This window comes from Monodon monoceros, unplaced genomic scaffold (assembly GCF_005190385.1).
Source record: "Monodon monoceros isolate NGI ecotype Baffin Bay Population unplaced genomic scaffold, NGI_Narwhal_1 Super_Scaffold_19, whole genome shotgun sequence".
Taxonomy (NCBI): Eukaryota; Metazoa; Chordata; class Mammalia; order Artiodactyla; family Monodontidae; genus Monodon; species Monodon monoceros.
In genome coordinates this window covers 50563223-50581315 of record NW_021703775.1, presented here as the reverse complement: position 1 = coordinate 50581315, position 18093 = coordinate 50563223, and the positions used below count along the sequence as shown (strand labels likewise).

The window sequence follows — 18093 nt, the reverse complement described above, 5'->3', positions numbered from 1 at the left end:
GAATCCAGGGGAAATGTGGTGCAGATTTATTGAATCTGTGGTTTTAAGCATTAGGCACACTTAAAGGTAATTCACAACCCAAATGGAAATCACAGGTTCCCGTCTTCCCCTGATGGAGCCAAGTAAAGCAGCTCTGAGCTCAGAGGCCTCTGCTCAGCCAGCCTGAATCCAGCAAAGGGAGATGTGCGTGGGGTGGAAATTGGGTGAATGCCAGCTAAACACAAGCATCTATTTCTCTTTCACTTTCCCTCTTTTTCTGTCTCTCAGTCTTTCTCAATCTCTCTCTGTCTCTGTCTCTGTCTCTGTCTCTCTCTCTGTCCCTCTGACTCTGTCTTTCTTGTTGGGTTTATGCAGATAAAGTTGCACCACAGACCCACACTCATACTGTGGAATAATTGGAGGCCCGGGCTTGAGGCTCGTCCAGGTTTACACACCAGCATCCCGAATTTATGCACGTATGTGTGTCTTAGCCTGTGAAAGTTTACCGTTGAAATTACTGGGGAAGCTCAGACCTCAAACCAAATTTAAATAATTGAAAGCCATCGTTTCCAAATGGGTAATTTATACGTTGTTACCCTCAGAAGGTAAGGGTTTGGGGGAAGGGGGGTTGGTCTCTCTTTGTTGTGTGAGGACATTATGTGCTCTTAGGAAAACAAGATTAAAGGCCATAAAAAGCCTATCTACCAAGTAGCAGGCCCCTGACCAAGGCTGGCGTTAATGAGCGGGTGATTAGAAAGCTGGCGTAATTACATTCCACTGACAGAGCAGGCCCTCGCCTGCAATCGCTAGAAATGCAGTTAAAAAACCTTTGCTCACTGCACTGTTTTATCAAAAAGAATAAGATCCCTGAATCTTGTCTGCATTAAGAATAGGTTAATGAGTTAATGAATAAGTTAACTCCAGGTACTTGAAATTGTGCAAAAATCATGTCTCTTGGGCACAGAAGCCTCAATGGGGGAGATAAAGGGAGATGAGGGAGGACAGAGTTATTTCTTTGGCCAAAGGGTCCATGATGGTTTAGGACAGCAGCAGCCACCAATTCCGTCTTCCTAGTGAAGTGTCGCCCGGGGGCATGTAGTAGGAGGGCGCTGTGCTGCGGGCCACAGGCTGTCGAGTAACCCAGACTGTTGTCCTGTGTGATGTAAAGCAGGTCAAAATCCCTCTGGCCTCAGTCCCCTCATGTTAAAAAAAGATGGTATCTGTCTTCCCTACAGCACAGGATTTTATCAAAAAGATTAGACAATGATGATATGACCGCTTTGGAAAATAACTTGGCCGTATCTTATAAAGGAAACACGTACTTACCCTATGACCCAGCCACTGCAGCCCTAGCTGCGCTCACACTGTATGTCCATACAAAGATTTGTACACAAATGTTTACAGCACCTTTACTCACTATAACCCCAAACTGAAAACAATGCGAACATCCATTGACAGGTGAATGGATAAATTAGTTATGCTATCTCCATGCAGCGGAATATTACTTAGCAATGAAAAGCAAACCAGGAATACCTACAACAACGTGAGGGCTCTGGGAGACATGCTGGGTGGAAAGAGGGCAGACACGAAAAGAGCTCTTGTATGATCCCACTTACGTGTGAATGGGGAGAAGATCCTTTCTATGTATAGCAACAGAAAACAGATCAGTGGCTGCCTGGGACCAGGGGTGGCAATGGGGATTGACTGTCAAGAGGAATAAGAAATTAGGGAGGTTGGATGATGGAAAGCTCTATACCTTTGATCGTGGTGACCGTTACAAGGGTCCGTACAGTCGGCAAAACTCATTGATCTGTGCTTAAAATGGGTGCATTTTTTACTGAAGGTAAATTAAACCTCACCAAAGTTGACTTTTTTTAAATGCAAACAAAACCAAAAAGACTGAGGACCCTTTAATTTGGACTATAAGCCTGTCGACTGTTTCCACTGAGGGGGCCTTTCAGCAAATCACTCTGAGCCTCCGTCTCCTCAGGTGGAAAACAGGAATAATAACAGATGCCTCGTGGCGCCACCGTACAGTGAACGAGGTGATGCTAACGCTAACCCTGCAGCCGCTTTGTGTGCCAGGCACCGCTCCAATTCCGTTGCAGAAATGAACTGATCTTACGAGATGGTTTTGAACCCTGCAAAGCAGGGTACACGTGTAAGTTATGTGTAGTATGGTTACAGGGCTTCCTGTAGCTTGGAGGTGCTTGTTAATTTCTGAACAGGAGGAGATGTGCCAAGAAAAACATAAATGTGAAGGATTACAAGCATGGTTAGTACGAACCGAGCTGCATTCCTCAACCACACAGTGTGGTGAATGGGGAGTGATTCCCGAGCCTACACGGAAAAGTGGGGAGGTTTGTGACGTTTAGAGAGTCTGCATGTTCTCCCACAGGGCCCCTTGTGACGTTATCTACAGACGTGTCCTGTAGACGTGACAGGGCCTGGGCACTGTACATGTTAGTAACTTTGGAGCAGAGGGGCTTTTCCTATACAGCATTTGTCAGTGACATTCAGCCACATTTTTGTACCCGATAAACCAGGCAGGCAGATTTGGTCCTCAGTACAAACAGCTGTGGGCGCTGGGTACTGATAACTATTATCATTACTGTTGTCGTCATCAATGCCCCATTTTGCAGATGAGGAAAACCGAAACCAGGATTCCCTAATCCTGCCAGCGCGCTGCTTTCTCTGTGATTTGGGGGTTTCTGAGACTAGAATTCAGAAGAATGAATTCCCAAGAAGGAAAGTAAATGGGCAGTTCAGAAAGCTATCAGAAATCCTAACATTAGTAAACTTTCATTTAAAGGGACTTGTTGATTCTTTTTTTAATGGGAGCAGATAGAGCATTCTGGACTGGGGAAGAGGGCAATCTGGGATGCCGGGCCCTTTCCCCGATGTTTTTATAGAGTAAAACAAGTGTTAAATGAACATTTAGAGCATTCTGGAAGAGGAAAGACGTCATACGCAGGCAGCCTAGCTGGGCAGCTGGGAGGACTTACCAGGGCTTTGACGAGGCTGTGTGTAGAGGCTGGCGGGGGGCTCGCTGCTGCCTTTGCTGTGGGTCACAGACTCGCTGTGGCCCCAAAGGCGGCAGGTCTGACGGATGACCTGGAACAATCGAGGATATCTGGGGGTTTCTTTAAACTGCCTTTATTCACAAGCAGAGTACTGACGGTGGGCCTGCTACCAGTGGCTGCCCGAGGACAGGCGTTCTCCACGCTGCTGGAAGTACCCTGCCGCCTGTAGTGTGAGGCAGAGGAGGCTCGCCCGTTCCCTGCGTGCCCATTTGGATCCACAGGGCACCCCATGGAGAGCCTTCCTCTCATTGACCTTGGGGGGGAAGGAAGGGCAGGTGCTGCTCTTGGTTTCTGCTCCCAGCTGAGCCAGGGGTGAGCCAACTTGTCAAGGGCTTGGCGATGGCCACTCCCTCACAGCCAGCCTAGGGAAGTCAGTTAACCTCTCTGGTTACTTTCCTTACGTTTAACATGAAGAGTTGGGCGAGATGCTCTAAGCTCCCATCCAGCTCATTCTCCCCCATCTTTCCCCTGCACGCTGCCCTCCCCATGGGGTCTTCCTCCCCCACCTCCTGACCTCAGGTCCCATTTCTCCTCCCCTAGTGTGCACCAAGGGTCAGGTGGTGAGTGGCCAGTACCGGATGCTTGCGAAGCACGGGGGCTACGTGTGGCTGGAGACGCAGGGGACGGTCATCTACAACCCTCGCAACCTGCAGCCCCAGTGCATCATGTGTGTGAACTACGTCCTGAGGTGAGCATGTGAGGGCCGGCGGGGAGGGGAAACAGGCTGGGGTGCAGGGTGCTCCTGAGACTGAGGACACAGCCCAGGAATGCCGAGCCTTTCAGAACCTGGCACCACATCGGCGAGCTCTTTTGCAGTGGGCGTCCTGGGAACAGTGAAACACTGGGATTTCCCCTTTACAGGCTTTTTCTGCCCCTTCCCCCTTTGTCATCTGTCATGCCTCTGACCCACGTGGGGAGGCAGCTAGAACACAGTCGTCACTTAAGTGCTTTCTGAATGGGAACCAAGGGAAGAGAACCACTGTTACTTTTTGGGAGAAGATGTAACACCTTTGCTCGGTAGCACCTGGGAAGAAATCTAGAGAAAGTCCTTGCTGGGGTGCAACAAAAGCAAAAGCCTTCAAGTCTCACGCATACCACGCAGCCCACGTACGATATTAACACAGCATCCAAGACAGATACATACTCAGTGGGTGCTCTCCGCGTCGCTAGCTCCACGACTCCAAACTTCCAGTGCACGTTTCTTTACGGAATGACCACACACTGTCCATACCCGTGTTTTTGTCTGAGAGGCTTAGCTATCAGGACTTCCATGTGTCTGGAGAGTAAAAGAGTTTTGCTGGAAAATATGGACGGTCTGAAGCTCGCTCTTGTCCCACCAGTGAGATTGAGAAGAACGACGTGGTGTTCTCCATGGACCAGACGGAGTCCCCGTTCAAGCCGCACCTGATGACCATGAACAGCATCTTTGACAACAGTGGCAAGGTGGCTGTGTCTGAGAAGAGCAACTTCCTGTTCACCAAGCTGAAGGAAGAGCCCGAGGAGCTGGCCCAGCTCGCACCCACCGCAGGAGATGCCATCATTTCTCTGGATTTCGGTGGGTGCTGCTTAGCTGAGCCAGGGCCTGTCGAACCCTCTTGGGGTGGGGGGAGGCCTCCCTGGCCACAGCTCTTCCTTAAGCAGAGCTGCCGTGTGCCTTCCCTGAGTCTTGCTGATCATCCGTTGGTGGCCAGACCCTATGCTGGGCACGTGCACTCACCGTAGCATAAGACCCGTCCTGTTTCTGACCTCGTAAAGCGCTGAGCGGGGGCGGGTGGGGGTGTTCTGGTCGATTCTGCACCGCGGGGAGGGGGGAGCCTGAGACGAGAGAGTGGGGCAGCGAGGGATCTGCTCCGAGGCCACGGGCATCTTTCCACAGGGTGGGCAGATCTCCATCTGCACCTTGAAGGACAGATTGCTTGTTTAGGCAGAGGCCTGCTAGGTTGAAATAATGTTGGGAGAAATCCTTCCAGAAACGTGGATTGAGAAAAGATTCAGGCCCGGGAGTAAGCCCTCGAATGCACTTCTTTAAACGTTTGCCTGTCCCACGGGGATGTGAGTCCTGGTGGCCCCAGCGGAGTTGTCAGCTCTTGCCCCGCGCTCTGAACGCGGGAAGCCCCTTCTTCCCCATGTTGCAACGCACGGTCACCACCCCCCCCCCCCAGCCTTGCTGTGGCCGCTCAAGGAACAGCTACACCTCCCTGTGCTTGCTCTGGACTGGCTCAGCCCCGTTAGGTGTGTTGTGAGAGGCCACCGGGGAACGGTGATCTCAGCGAATCACAGAGAGCAGCCCTGGGAAAAGGAGTCACGCAGCTTCCCAGTTTCGTGGCAGTAATGAGGCAAATTGCCCAGTTTTCATAACCTCCTCCTCTACGTTCTGGATTGCCCTTCAGGGAAGAGTGGCTCCTAATACATTTAGTCTTTGAAAATTAAAGGCTTCAGCAGGGTGTTCCCATTAAAGGGAGTCTGTACGTTGAACCCCAGCCCCAGTTGAAGGCCCCTTTGTCCCAGCGAAGCCTCAGCACACGGCGGGCCGAGCCCCAGGCACGCTGCACGCCCCTTTAGGATCACTTGTGCATCCTTCGTGCTTCTTCTGCCCTGGGGTGAGGCCAGCAGTCAGGGGTGCGAACCAAGCCAGGCCCTTGTCTCCACAGGGAGCCAGAACTTTGAGGAGTCCTCAGCCTATGGCAAGGCCATCCTGCCACCAGGCCAGCAGTGGGCCGGAGAGCCCAGGAGCCACGGCGCCCACACTGAGGCCGGGAGCCTGCCCGCCTTCACCGTGCCCCAGGCAGCCGCCCCGGGGAGCACCACCCCCAGTGCCGCCAGCAGTAGCTGCTCCACGGTGAGCGCCCCCTGGGGTTGAGGCCGTGGAGAGGGTGGGCTCCTCCTCTGGCTGCTGCCGGATGGCCGAGTGGACAGGCCAGACCCAAGTCCTGCCCTCCTCCTACTCAGGAGCCCCCTGGGGGGGCTGTGATACTTACTTGCCACGCATTAGAGCTGTGCGCTTGCTCTCAGTACCCACCCACCCCCATCTATGTGATCAGGTCCTTGAAGACAGGGGCCAAGTGGCACACAGCTGTGAGCCCCGAGCGCAGTAACCATCCTGCTGGGGGCACAGAGCCACACAGTTTGCGGAGCCCGGCCAGCCATGCCTCTATCCTGTTTGCTGTTCAAGACAGCCTCATTTTATGACGAGGAGACCGAACTCAGAGAGGCTCACACAGCTCCTAGGGTGTGGCTTCTTTACAAATTCTTATTCCGTGGAATAGAGTTGAATCTGTGGGTCCAGAAACATATTTCTCCTTCTACCTTGGCCTTCTGGGGAAGCCAGTGCCATAGCCTTGACTTGGTCACCTTCCTTCCTGGCCCCCCAGCCCAGCAGCCCCGGCGACTATTACACATCTCTGGATGACGATCTGAAGATTGAAGCAATCGAAAAGCTCTTTGCCATGGATACAGAGGCGAAAGACCAGTGCAGCACCCAGGTAGGTGGCCGTGGGGAAGATTGGAGTGGCGGGCCAGGCCTACCAGCTGCCGGTGGTGAAGGCTGAAGTCTCTTCTTGCAGCCTCAGCCCTTTGTTGCAAAGACTAGCGGGAATGCTTGGCCCAGGCCCCAGTCCCTTAACTGGGTGAGGGTGCAGGGAAACGGAGCCTGTGGTCGTCTGCTTCTCTCACTTCTGCCCTCTGCTTTACCCGTGTCAAATCCAGTTCTTCTACTTTTAACTCTCGAAATATTTATGTCCTCCTAACTTGGATATTTCTTAATGCTCACGAAAACGAAAACTACAACTGAACCTTTCTTTAAGGATCCCTGCATTTAAAAAGCATACCCCGATGTATACGACTTCTGTAAGCATAGGGAACAATTATTCCCTTTACAAACATTTCCATTTTAGGATTCTTTGAAGTAACTTACTTTAAATGCATTTTAAAATGACATCGGACAAATTTTTGTTTACACGTAACTTTTCAGAAACTTATTACATAAGGCCAAACGTCTTGTAGAACCCGTGTAAACAGGCTAGGGTGTGGGTAGATGGGTATGTGGGTCACAAAACCCAAAGGAAAATCACTCATCCCCATTTATTCACCCAGATTTCTGCCTTGCCTCCTCAGTTTGTATCTTTGTTCTGCAAAGCTTTCCCTATTTCTCCCCTGCACGTTCTTCTCTGAACTCCTGTGAGATTCACTACTTAGTATTTGGTTATCTGTTACCCGTCTGCTGCTGCTCTTAACCATTCCAGGTGGCTGTAGTCAGCTACCTCCTCCCAGTGAGGCCGAAACATTTATTTTTCTGCGTCTGCTTGTGAGGATTCCCTACGGTGCCCATCATGGTAGTGGGAACCTGCGGGTCCACGTCTGAGGCCCTGTTGATCAGAGTGAAGGTCCCACAGGTAGCACTGGGCCATGGTTACCCTATGAGCAGTCCACCGATACACCCTGGGCACGTGAGGTGATGAAGACAAAGCTGCCCTTGGCCCCCCCTGGGATGGCTTCGTGGAAGAGGTGGTGCCTGCCCAGCGTGTGGGAGTGAAGGCTGGGCTCGGACTGGGAGACAGGAGAGCATTTTGGGCTGGATGGAGGTGGTGGCACCAGGGGGTGTGTGGAAGGATGCCTGAGTGGAGACTCAAATGACTGGGGATTGGTGGCACAGGCTGACCAAGGGAGAAAATGCACGGGAAGCTGCGGGAGGGGAGGACGAGGGGCTAAGTTGGAACAGTATCCCTGAGGCAGCGCCAGCTGCTCAGCTCCTTTGCCTGTGGTCTGTCTCCCCTCAGACGGACTTCAATGAACTGGACCTGGAGACCCTGGCACCCTACATCCCCATGGATGGGGAGGACTTCCAGCTCAGTCCCATCTGCCCCGAGGAGAGCCTCTTGCCGGAGACACCCCAGTCCACCCCCCAGCACTCCTTCAGTACCATGTCGAACATCTTCCAGCCACTGGCCCCGATGGCCTCTCACAGCCCCTTCCTCCTGGACAAGTATCAGCTGGAAAGCAAGAAGATAGAGCCCGAGCAGCGGCCTGTGTCCTTCATCTTCTTTGACGGTGGGAGCAAGGTATCCCTGCCACAGTGCTGTGGCCAGACCTGCACCCCTCTCTCCTCCATGGGGGGCAGATCCAACACACAGTGGCCCCCTGATCCGCCCTTACACGTGGGGCCCACGAAGTGGCCCGGCGAAGATCACGTGGAGTCCTTGGGGGCCTCGCCCTTGGGGCCCCCCGTCACTGCACCCCATCTCTCCGTGTTCAAGAAGAGGTAAGTGGCAGAGACCCTTGGCTGCTTCAGCGAAGGCTGTGCTGTACAGGGAGGGGACAGCCTGGTGCCCCGAAAGGCCCCCTGCCCCATCACCAATTCCCACTCCACAGGGGTCTGATGCTCCACTCAGCCCTTCTCAGAACTCTGAGAACTCGGGCTTTAGGGGACTCGCCCCTAGGTACGTGAGGCCTCGAGTGGGACACGTTTTATCTGGGCTGGAGGACACCACGAGGGACCTGCGGCCAGGGCCCTGAGCACCAGTGGCTCTCTGGACCACCCCTCAGAGCGCCTTGTTTTATGCAGAGCTCGTGAGCTGAGCCGCACAATACCCACACGCACAACACGGAGGGATGGTTCCTTGGCTCGGCCGTGGAAGCCTGGTTGAGAAAAGCAAAAGGATGCCCGTGCCTTCCCCCTGCCTTCAGCTGCCGGGGTCCAGCACACCCTCCCCGTGTCCCCCCACAAGTCCCTTCCACCCACTGGGAACTCACCTCAAGCTCCCAGGGCCCTTGCCTTCTACAGAGCCCCCTCCCTGGTTCTCGGTGGGGGGCGGTCCAGGCAGGGCAGGGGCGATGGGGCAGCAGCAGCCCTCCCAAAGACTGCCGTCACGGAGCTGGGCGGCCACAAACCAGGACTGGAGGCTGCCCGGGTACGGGCGGGCACGTGTGGAGGGAGGTGCAGGTGCCCTGAACGTCTCACCAGGTAGAGGGCACTGTGGAAGGAAGGAGAGCCCGGGCCTGAGGCCCACTGCCCCTCCTCCAGGACTCTGCCATTGGGGTCTTGGAGCCACCACGGCCATGAGTGTTCGTTCTGGGAGGGCCCTGGGTGTGTGGGGCTCCAGACTCCCTCACGCCCATCTCTTGGGCCTGGCAGGTCTGCAAAGGGCTTCGGGCCTCAGGGCCCAGATGTGATGAGCCCGGCCATGGTCGCCCTCTCCAACAAGCTGAAGCTGAAGCGACAGCTGGAGTACGAGGAGCAAGCCTTCCAAGACATGAGTGGGGTGAGCGCCGCCCTTGGGGAGGCCGGCTGGGAGCGGGGGCTGAGCACAGAGAGCCAGGCTGGTGCGGAGCACTGCCCACCTCAGCCTGACGCAGCTTGAGGACCTGGGTCTCTGGCCTCTCCCCTCAACCTCTGCACTTCCACACCCAGGGGGATCCACCAGGCAGCAGCACTTCACATTTGATGTGGAAAAGGATGAAGAGTCTCAGGGGCAGTGGGAACTGCCCTCTGATGCTGGACAAGCTGCCGAGCGCAAACGTCCCCAGTGGTGAGCACAGGCCTGGGCCTCCTGGGGCGCTGGGGGAAGGCGTTGTGCCGGTGGAGGGGCTCCCCACTCCCTCCCTGCCTGCCCCTCCGAGCCTTGCTAGGACAGGAGGATGGCTCCGCCCCCCCCTTTCCACTCTGGCCCGGATGCCGCCGTCAGAAATCTCTGGGCTTCTTGTGTGAAGGAAAGAGGGACGTTGGGGGCGTCATGGTCTCTCCCCTCACTGTCTGACATTGGCCTTTCAGATGAGTTCATCCGAAATCCCATGAGAGGCGGGAGCCAGCCCCTGAGACACTTAACACCGCCACAGCTGCCGTCTGCCGTGAGCCCCAGGGAGCCCGCCAAGAGTGGGTTCCCCCCGCATTGTTACACCCCCCAGTACCAGGACTACAGCCTAGCAGCGGCTCACAAGGTGTCAGGTGGGTGCGCTCAGGAATGGGGGCACTGTTCCAGGGCCTGCTGGGTTTGGGAGGGTGTGGGCCAGGGGACGGACAAGGCAGTGGTTCTCAGCTCGGCACCAGGATGAACCTGCTCCTGAAAGGCAGCTGCCTTGAGAAGGGCGAGCCCTCTTTTCCCCCCAAGTACTGCAGCAGGGGCTGGAAGGCCACGTGTCCACAGGGCTCGAGAAGGAACCCTCCACTAACCAGGTGACACCCGGGGCTCTTCCACCTTAAGAGCCCCCGAGCCTATGCCTGCCTTTTGCTCAGTTCTTCACATTACCGCCTACCGGGGGCATCACTCTGAGCTCAGGCAGGAGCTGAGCTGAGGACGTGCTGCTGGGAGGGGGGCCAGGCTGGTCTGGGAAGACTCACCCTACTGGACCTTGCTTTCTGGGAGGACTGGCCACCTTAGTCTGTTAACCGTCTTGTGAAATGTAGATGTCACGGAAGGGTTGCTATTTAAACATGAACGTAGTTTGGGTGAAACATGTTGGACCCCTGCCCTAAAAAAGAGAAATTTCCTCAGCAATATGGTTTGGGGCAAACTGCTGCTCCGTGCTTCAGAGCTTTAGAGTCACAAGACAGGCCTGGGCTAAAAATTCTGCTCGTTACCAGCTGGAGGGCGGAGCAGGCCACACATTTAAATCAGAGGCTTGCATGCAAAGTGTAGAGTTCGTGGATGTGTTTGCAGTAAGTGGGAGCCAGCATTATCATCCCTGCTGTGCACCAAGTAGTTTCCTTGAGTGGAAACTCATCCTTTTAAGGGGAAAAATAATATTCTTTTTTAAACTCAGGTCGTTTCTTAGGGTAAAAGAAGGGGGGATTAGAAAGGGCTGGTGAGCAAGTATCCGTTGCTATTGTGGTGCTGCAGAGAGGCGTGAGACCCGCCCCGTCCACGAGGGAGCGAGGTTGAGTGGGGGAGCTGGGAGGGGGGCCGGGGATGATGTGCTGCAGCTAAGCCAGGGGAAGGGAGAGCAGGCACCTCGCGTTACTGGGGCCGATGAAGGGCTTCCGGAGCCGCCTCCAGGAACCCGGGCCTGCTCTTCCCAGGAAGTGGGGTTTTGGGTGCTGGGAGTCTCCCCTTCTCTTCCTCCTCAGCACGAGAGAAAGAGGGGCTGCCAAGGGTGGGGATCCTGAAACTGGAAGTCAGGCCCTTGAAGGACCTGTGTGTGTGTGCGCGCACACCTATATATGCATGTGTGTACATTTTGTGTACGTGCATGTAAATGTGTGTGTGCAAGTGCGTGCGGGCACCAGCTGGTTCAGAGCTCCCTCTCTCTGTTCGGCCTTTCTTCTGGCTGCCAGTACACAGTGGGCATGGGTCAGTTGGCAGCCCCGAGCCTTGCCCAGGCACTGGCTCACACCTCCACCTCCCAGGCCAGGAGGCCTTCGTGGGCTCTCCTTCCATCCAACCTCCCTGTCCCCCGAACATTCCCTGCTCTGTCTGCACTGCACAGTCTCCCCGCCGGGGTCTCAGCCCCTCTCACCTGATGGGATGGAGACGACATGCTTTCTGCTGGGTCCCTGCTCTCTGCATGGGCTGGGTCACTAGGGAAAGACAGACAACATTGAAGAAAGTGAAATGAGGGCTGCCCCCCCTCTGCCCCCGAGTCACGAAAACTGGAAATGCCCCTTGCTCTCCCAACACGTCTCATCCATGCTGGCCTCTTATGGAATAGACCCTTTTCCAAATGTTTGATTTAGGGTTTTGAAAATAAGGGCACTAACTCTTCTTTCAGGCATGACAAGCCGGCTGCTCGGACCCTCGTTTGAGCCCTACTTGCTGCCGGAATTGACCAGATATGACTGTGAGGTGAACGTTCCTGTCCCAGGAAGCTCCACGCTCCTCCAAGGAGGGGACCTCCTCAGAGCCCTGGACCAGGCCACCTGAACCAGGGCCACCCACTGACAGGCACCCCCTTCCCATGCCGTCCCACCAGCTTCACGGTCTCCGTCTGTTTTTTTGCAACTAGATATTTCTAACACCAACACACTTTTTACAAGATATACTTACCTGGCAAACTTGCCCAGGTCACCAAGTAGTGGCCTTTTTCTGAAGATGCTCACTTTATTATTCATATTTTTAAAATACAATTGTTTTACCTGCTATGTTTTGTTCTGTCAATGGAAATGTTCTTAAATTTTATAAGATTGTTCTTTCCCCAACTTCAATTACTTCTAATTTATATTATTCACGGGTCTCTCTCTCTCACACACACAATAATATTCATACTAACAAGTTTGGTGTATGTTTGTTCTCCTTTAGGGAAAGCTTTGGCTTCATTTAACTAAAAGGATTTTGTTGTTGTTGCCAAAGAGAAACAAAATAATTTTGCTCTCTCAGCTTGATTTGTGGCCTCTATCTCTCAGCCCTCCTCCTTTCTTTTGTAAAACTAATCACTGTATTGTAAATTTCAGTCTTTTTTTTTTTTTTTAAGCCAACTCTTTGCTCTAATTTTGATACGATTTTTTGGGGGAAAAAAAAATGTGAAGGGTGAACTCCATTGTATGTGGTTATCTGTGAAAGTTACACAGTATGGCTTTTCCTAAACTGGTGTTTTTCCCCTGCATTTGGTGGAGTTTTTTAAATTATTATTCAAAAACATAACTGAGTTTTTTAAAAAGAAAATTTATATCTGGGTTAAGTGTTTATCATATATATGGGTACTTTATAATATCTAAAAACTTAGAAACGGAAATGGAATCCTGCTCACAAAATCACTTTAAGATCTTTTTTAAGCTGTTAGTCTCCTTTTTCATGGTGTTGCTGACACTGCAGAATTGTACAGAACTCCACGGGCCTGTACTAACCCTGCTCAAGGTCTCCCTCTCTGTTGCCTTTTTGCTTTCGGGACATGCCATAGGCGTGACACACAATCCAGAAAGTGGAATCATTATGTGGGAGCATTGCCAGCTGTCTTCTCCTCATGTTCTGTATGTATTATGTATGTATGTATGTATTATTATTACTGCCAAGAGGGTCTGATGGCACGTCAGGGGTGGAGGCTAGGGACAAATCTAAGGGAGGGGAAGCGCTTTAAACTCTTCTTCAGGTTTCATTGCCAGCCCTTCAAGTGCACTGAGCTATGTGACTCTAATGGTCTTTCATGGGGCACACTTGGATATTTCTAGAACTACCATGAGATGGTTTAGATGGGAATTCATGAAAGAAAGTGAGGATTTGGAAATGGTATAGGGACCCAGTCCACATCCTCCCAGCTCACCACCTTGGAGCCCGTGGAGCTGGACTGAGGGGGGCACACAGGGGGGCTCCTGGTCCTGACCAGCCGCATCTCATGCCCCTTCCTCAGCCACGCCATCAGCTCGCCCTACACGGCCGAGGTGCAGCAGGCAGACCTCCAGGGACAGCCCCTGGCCCTCCTTGAGGTCTGTCTGTCCCCAGAAGTGACGTGTATAGGTAGGAAGCACTGAAAACAGTGTTCTCAGAGCGTCTTGTAACTCACCAGGTAAGAGGGACGATGCCATTTGTTTTCGAAATAGCAATCACGTGAAACTTTTCCGTCATGGGTACAATGAAGAAGTTTCTAGAAACACACAAAGCAAAACAGGGCAAGCCAAGAATTTGGTAAGGCTGGATGGACTTACTGCCCCAAACTAAATCTCAAAAGAAAAATTACCTAGTCACTGTGTTGCCAAAAATGTTACTTGAGCACCACAGCCCTGCCTCACGTACGGCAGGCGGCAGAACTTGAAGGGTTACTGACATGTAAGCGCTGGTGTTTGATTTTCTCTGTGTGTTTGCCTCAGCGTGAAGGGCATTTTACCCTTGCCGTTTTACTAAAACACTCTGAAAACTATTCCAAACTTCATATTAACTTTATCTATCAACATAATGATTTCGTGAACATTATTATAAATGTCAAATTCCTACTGACAACATTATTACTATACAGGAGCTTAACTTTATAAGGAAATGTATTTTGACACTCTGCTATCTTATTAAAGTATTCTGATCCTACCACTGCTGGTGGCTCTTGTTTCCTGTGGGTTTATCATGGGCTACACTGATGTAAAGTGAAGTATTTATTTATTAAACAGTTTATAGAAAACGAACATGGGCACTGATCTTTGTGAGACGACTGAGGCCAGCTGATTGATAGGAATCTGGAGAAAGGAAGAAAAGGCTAATGTTAAAACTCGGCAACTAAGACCAGGAAGCCATGGTCCATATTTGGTCCATGGACCAAATATGCATGGTCCGTATTTCTGCAGGCCTCTTTTTCTATGTTCTGTGAGGGACCCGAGGAAAGAAGTCAGGGTTCCTGTCTTCAGAAAATTATAGGAAGCAGCCTGAAAACTCCGCTGCCTACATGTATTCACACGCCGCACTTTGGATGAAGGCTCTCGGGGGAAAGGAGCCGCCTGAGCTCTGGGGCTCAGAGGAGACCTCAGTTTGGAGGCAGCAGGGCTCACGCGGGCCCTCCCAGCTAGAATGTGCACGGGAAGGGCCAGGATAACCTCAGACGGAGACAGAGCCCGGCAATAGCCCCAACTGGACAGGGGCGTGATGGGTTCCCTAATTCAAATTTTACTTTTCCAAGTCATGGCCTGCTTGGAAAGAGGCGCCATCTCCATGGTGGGATGGGGGGAGGGACCCAGCAGTGGCCTCTGCTCAAAATGGTCAGTCCTAGAATCAGCGTTCCCGGGTCACACACTTATAGTTCCCCTAAGAGTTCAGTCCACGTGGTGTGGTTTCACACTTACCTTGTTAGCTCACTCGATCCTCGGGCTGAGCAATCCATGAGCACCCATTTCACAGATGAAACTGAGGGTCATATTAAGTGGCTCAGGCAAGTCACACCCTGCTAACAGAAGAAAGAAATGTAAACATAGTGTGGGCTGTGCTTTCTCCTCTCACACCGACCGTGCCTGCTGGGAGGTAGAGTTCATGGCAGGGCTCTGTTTTCATTTCCAAATAGACCATTCCTGTCGTTACTTCTTGAACCTGTAGACCTCCCTCTGGTTCTGTGCTTACTCATCTCTTCTCTTCCCAACTGCCTGGATCTTCAGATTGGATTTTCTGGGCTCTGCCCGCCATCTCGGACTTCCTGAAAACATCATCTCTTCTTTTTCTGAAGCTCTTCCATGAATGACATATTTTAGCTCGTCCTTCAGGAGCAGAGTTGCCCCAAAGCATTGGCAAGCTCAGGACTCAGACCTGGGTGGGTGCTATCCTGACCCCCCAACAATTTAAGTGGGCTGTGGGTCTATGAGGTGTCCTTAGGCGAGGCCATTGCACAACCACCTGAAGGCTGTGATCATGTCCTCCAGCCCTTGGGGGTGCAGGGCAGCTCCAAGCTCCTCTTGCTTCTAAGTGCAGCAAGCTGGGGTGGGGGTGGGGGACACTGAGGCCACTGTCCCTGATGGATTAGAGGAACTCAGCCCCTCCAAAGCACTCAAGCACAAGACATGGGCCCCACCCAAGTCACCCTGCTTCCTTTATGTTTTTTCTCTAGCAATCGAGTGAAGACTGATTTAAAAGCTCCTCATTTCAGATTTCACTTTCCAAAATGCAGGTGGCCACTCTGCCGTACACCTGGAACTAACAACTGTAAATCAACTATACTTCAATTAAAAAAATAATTTTTATAAAATGCAGGTGGCTTGGGAGTAGGTATACGCCTGCATGGCCAGGTGTGCAGGGGCAGCGGCCAGTGTAGAATTAGCAATAGATCAGCCATTGGGGTTCCTCCTGACTCTGGATACGTTCTCCTCCAGGTGGGCAAACCTTGGTGGGACGTGGCACCTTCCCAGAGCTTGCTTTGCTTGGCAGACTCCAGATGAGAAGACTGTTTTTTGCGGGGGGTGGGGACACTCAGACCCAGAGCTGAGAAAGGAGACAGCCCCACCTGGTGGAGTTCCCTCTGATCCATGTAGGGCAAGATTTACCCGCTCCTGAAGCATGGGCTCTGATGAACATTTCAAATTGGGCAGGGGCGTGAACTGTGGGTTTTCCTGGAGATACGATGCAGAACCATTTTCTTCATAACATACAAGATTCAACCACCTACAGCCCTGCTCTCCTGGCCCCTGCGTATCCTCTGCTTTACGTGAAAAAACTTTTATCGGGAGGCCTGCATAAGAGTGACCAGGTTATCTGGGCTCTTCTCTCGAGTCAGGAGTGTCCCCAGTAAGACAGTACTGGATGTATTTTCCCAGATGGACTCAAGATGCTGAAAAGGACCTGGAAATGACATAGCCCAACCCCGTCATTTATTTTTTCAACCTCTTAATTCTAGAGATGAGAATACTGACGCCCAGGGAGACAAAGTGGCAGGGCTGGGAGCAGAACCCAGGCCAGCATCACGGGGACTGAGGCTGAACTCACCATAAGTGAAAGGGGCCACGTCCTTGGCCCATGACATCAGGTCTTGATTTCTCAGCCAGTGCACAGGCCCTTCCCACACACGGCCCTTCCCACCACCACCTCACAGGCCTGGGCCTTGTCTCTTCCCTCAGGGCACTTTCAGTTCTTCTAAAATGATCAGATCACAGCGTCACCCCATTTCTTCAAAATATTCCTTTGAATTCAGTGGCCCCCGTGGGAACTGCTTGGCCTCTCTGTGACCTCGGTGAAAACTAAACCAACCCCTTCACTTCTAGACTGATTCTTCCTTGGCCTCCCAGGCCCCAGGAGAAAAGGGTTTTGAAGTACTTCTCAAATAAAAACCACACTGGATAACTCAAGACGCCCGTACAAGCTGGTGTATAGTGTTGGAGGCCCACAGCCCACATTTTCCCAGGCAGTCCCAGTTACAGATATCGTGTTTCAATGTCACCCAGGTGTGCTTGTACTTGGGCCAAGGAGCCCCATCTTGGGTTCAGAAAGCGGGAACCTTATAGATACAAATGAGCCCTCAGTTGTTTTAGGGTGGACCCCAGGTCCTGGGGAAGTTCAGAGGAGGCCAGGACGGATCAACCTGGGCCTCAGGGGTGGAAAATCCTCCCAACCAGCCATGGGATGGAAGAAGATGCAGAGGGAGGCGGTGTGGGGCAGGGTTATTCTAGATGTGGATGGACGAGGGGGACAAAGGCGCGGGCCAGAATGAGCAGCACGTGCAGAAGACCCTGGGGATCAGGTGGGGTCAGGAGCTGGGATGGAAGGAGAGGGCAGCGGGGCAGCCTGGCCACTCACAGCTCAGGCCTGGAGTCAGACAGACCAGGGTTCAAATCCTGGCTCTGCTGCTTCTAGTTGTGTAACCTTGGGGAAGTCCCTTCATGTCTGATAGCCCGTGTCTGCTTTCCTGTGAAAGGACCATGATAAGAGTGCCCACCTCATAGGGTCAAGGCTGGAGATATTAACTTGGGGATTGACAGTAGGTAAACTGTACTTAAATCCCTGAGATTGGATGAACTATACCTAGGAGGTAAGAGCATAGACAAACAGTAGAGCCCTAAGATAGAGCCCTGGGCCATGGCAGCGCTGGTAGAAGTCAGAGAGAGGAGGAGCCAGCAAAGAGGCTGGTGGGAACAGCAACAGGTAGGAAAAAAACCCCAGGATTTCAGTATCCCAGAAGCCAAGAGAGGAGGATGTTTTAAGAAGTAGGAATAGTTGGGCTTCCCTGGTGGCGCAGTGGTTGGGAGTCCGCCTGCAGGGGACGCGGGTTCGTGCCCCGATCCGGGAAGATCCCACATGCTGCGGAGCGGCTGGGCCCGTGAGCCATGGCCGCTGAGCCTGCGCGTCCGGAGCCTGTGCTCCGCAACGGGAGAGGCTACAACAGTGAGAGGCCCACGTACCGCAAAAAAAAAAAAAAAAAAAAAAAGAAGTAGGAATAGTTAACTGGATCACACACTAGACTGAAAGGCCAGGTAAAGTGAGGAGGAAATAATGGCTCTGGGGTTTGGCAACATGGAGATCATCATTGACCTTGACTAGAGAGGTGGTGGTGGAGAGCTAAGGACGAAGGTGTGATGGGAGTGGATTGAGGCATGAGCAGGCTGGGGTGAAGGCACAGAGACCACAGCAACACACAGCTTCTTCAAGAAGTTTCCCTGTGAAAAGAATGAAATGATGCCATTTGCAGCAACATGGATGGACCTAGAGATTAT

At 52.5% G+C, this 18093-nt stretch overlaps 1 protein-coding gene and 1 long non-coding RNA gene across 3 annotated transcripts in view; one reads left to right on the top strand and one right to left on the bottom strand.

Moving 5' to 3' along the window:
- EPAS1 (endothelial PAS domain protein 1) overlaps positions 1 to 14088 on the top strand; it is an 88716-nt gene extending 74628 nt beyond the window's left edge. The window contains exons 8-16 of one of the 2 annotated variants that reach the window (XM_029231443.1): positions 3603 to 3750; positions 4403 to 4617; positions 5714 to 5901; positions 6434 to 6544; positions 7838 to 8319; positions 9193 to 9319; positions 9469 to 9586; positions 9829 to 10002; positions 11763 to 14088. In XM_029231443.1, the coding sequence (XP_029087276.1) occupies positions 3603 to 3750; positions 4403 to 4617; positions 5714 to 5901; positions 6434 to 6544; positions 7838 to 8319; positions 9193 to 9319; positions 9469 to 9586; positions 9829 to 10002; positions 11763 to 11914 (1715 nt within the window). In that variant the 3' untranslated portion in view covers positions 11915 to 14088. The remainder of the gene's footprint in view (positions 1 to 3602; positions 3751 to 4402; positions 4618 to 5713; positions 5902 to 6433; positions 6545 to 7837; positions 8320 to 9192; positions 9320 to 9468; positions 9587 to 9828; positions 10003 to 11762) is intronic. The other variant, XM_029231444.1, reaches the window with a different exon arrangement.
- On the bottom strand, positions 10124 to 13570 carry LOC114900376. Its single transcript, XR_003794837.1, has 3 exons — positions 13488 to 13570; positions 11511 to 11571; positions 10124 to 10526 (listed from the first exon to the last, which is right to left on the bottom strand). It is a non-coding gene; the product is annotated as an uncharacterized LOC114900376 (long non-coding RNA).
- Positions 14089 to 18093: the final 4005 nt, after the last annotated feature.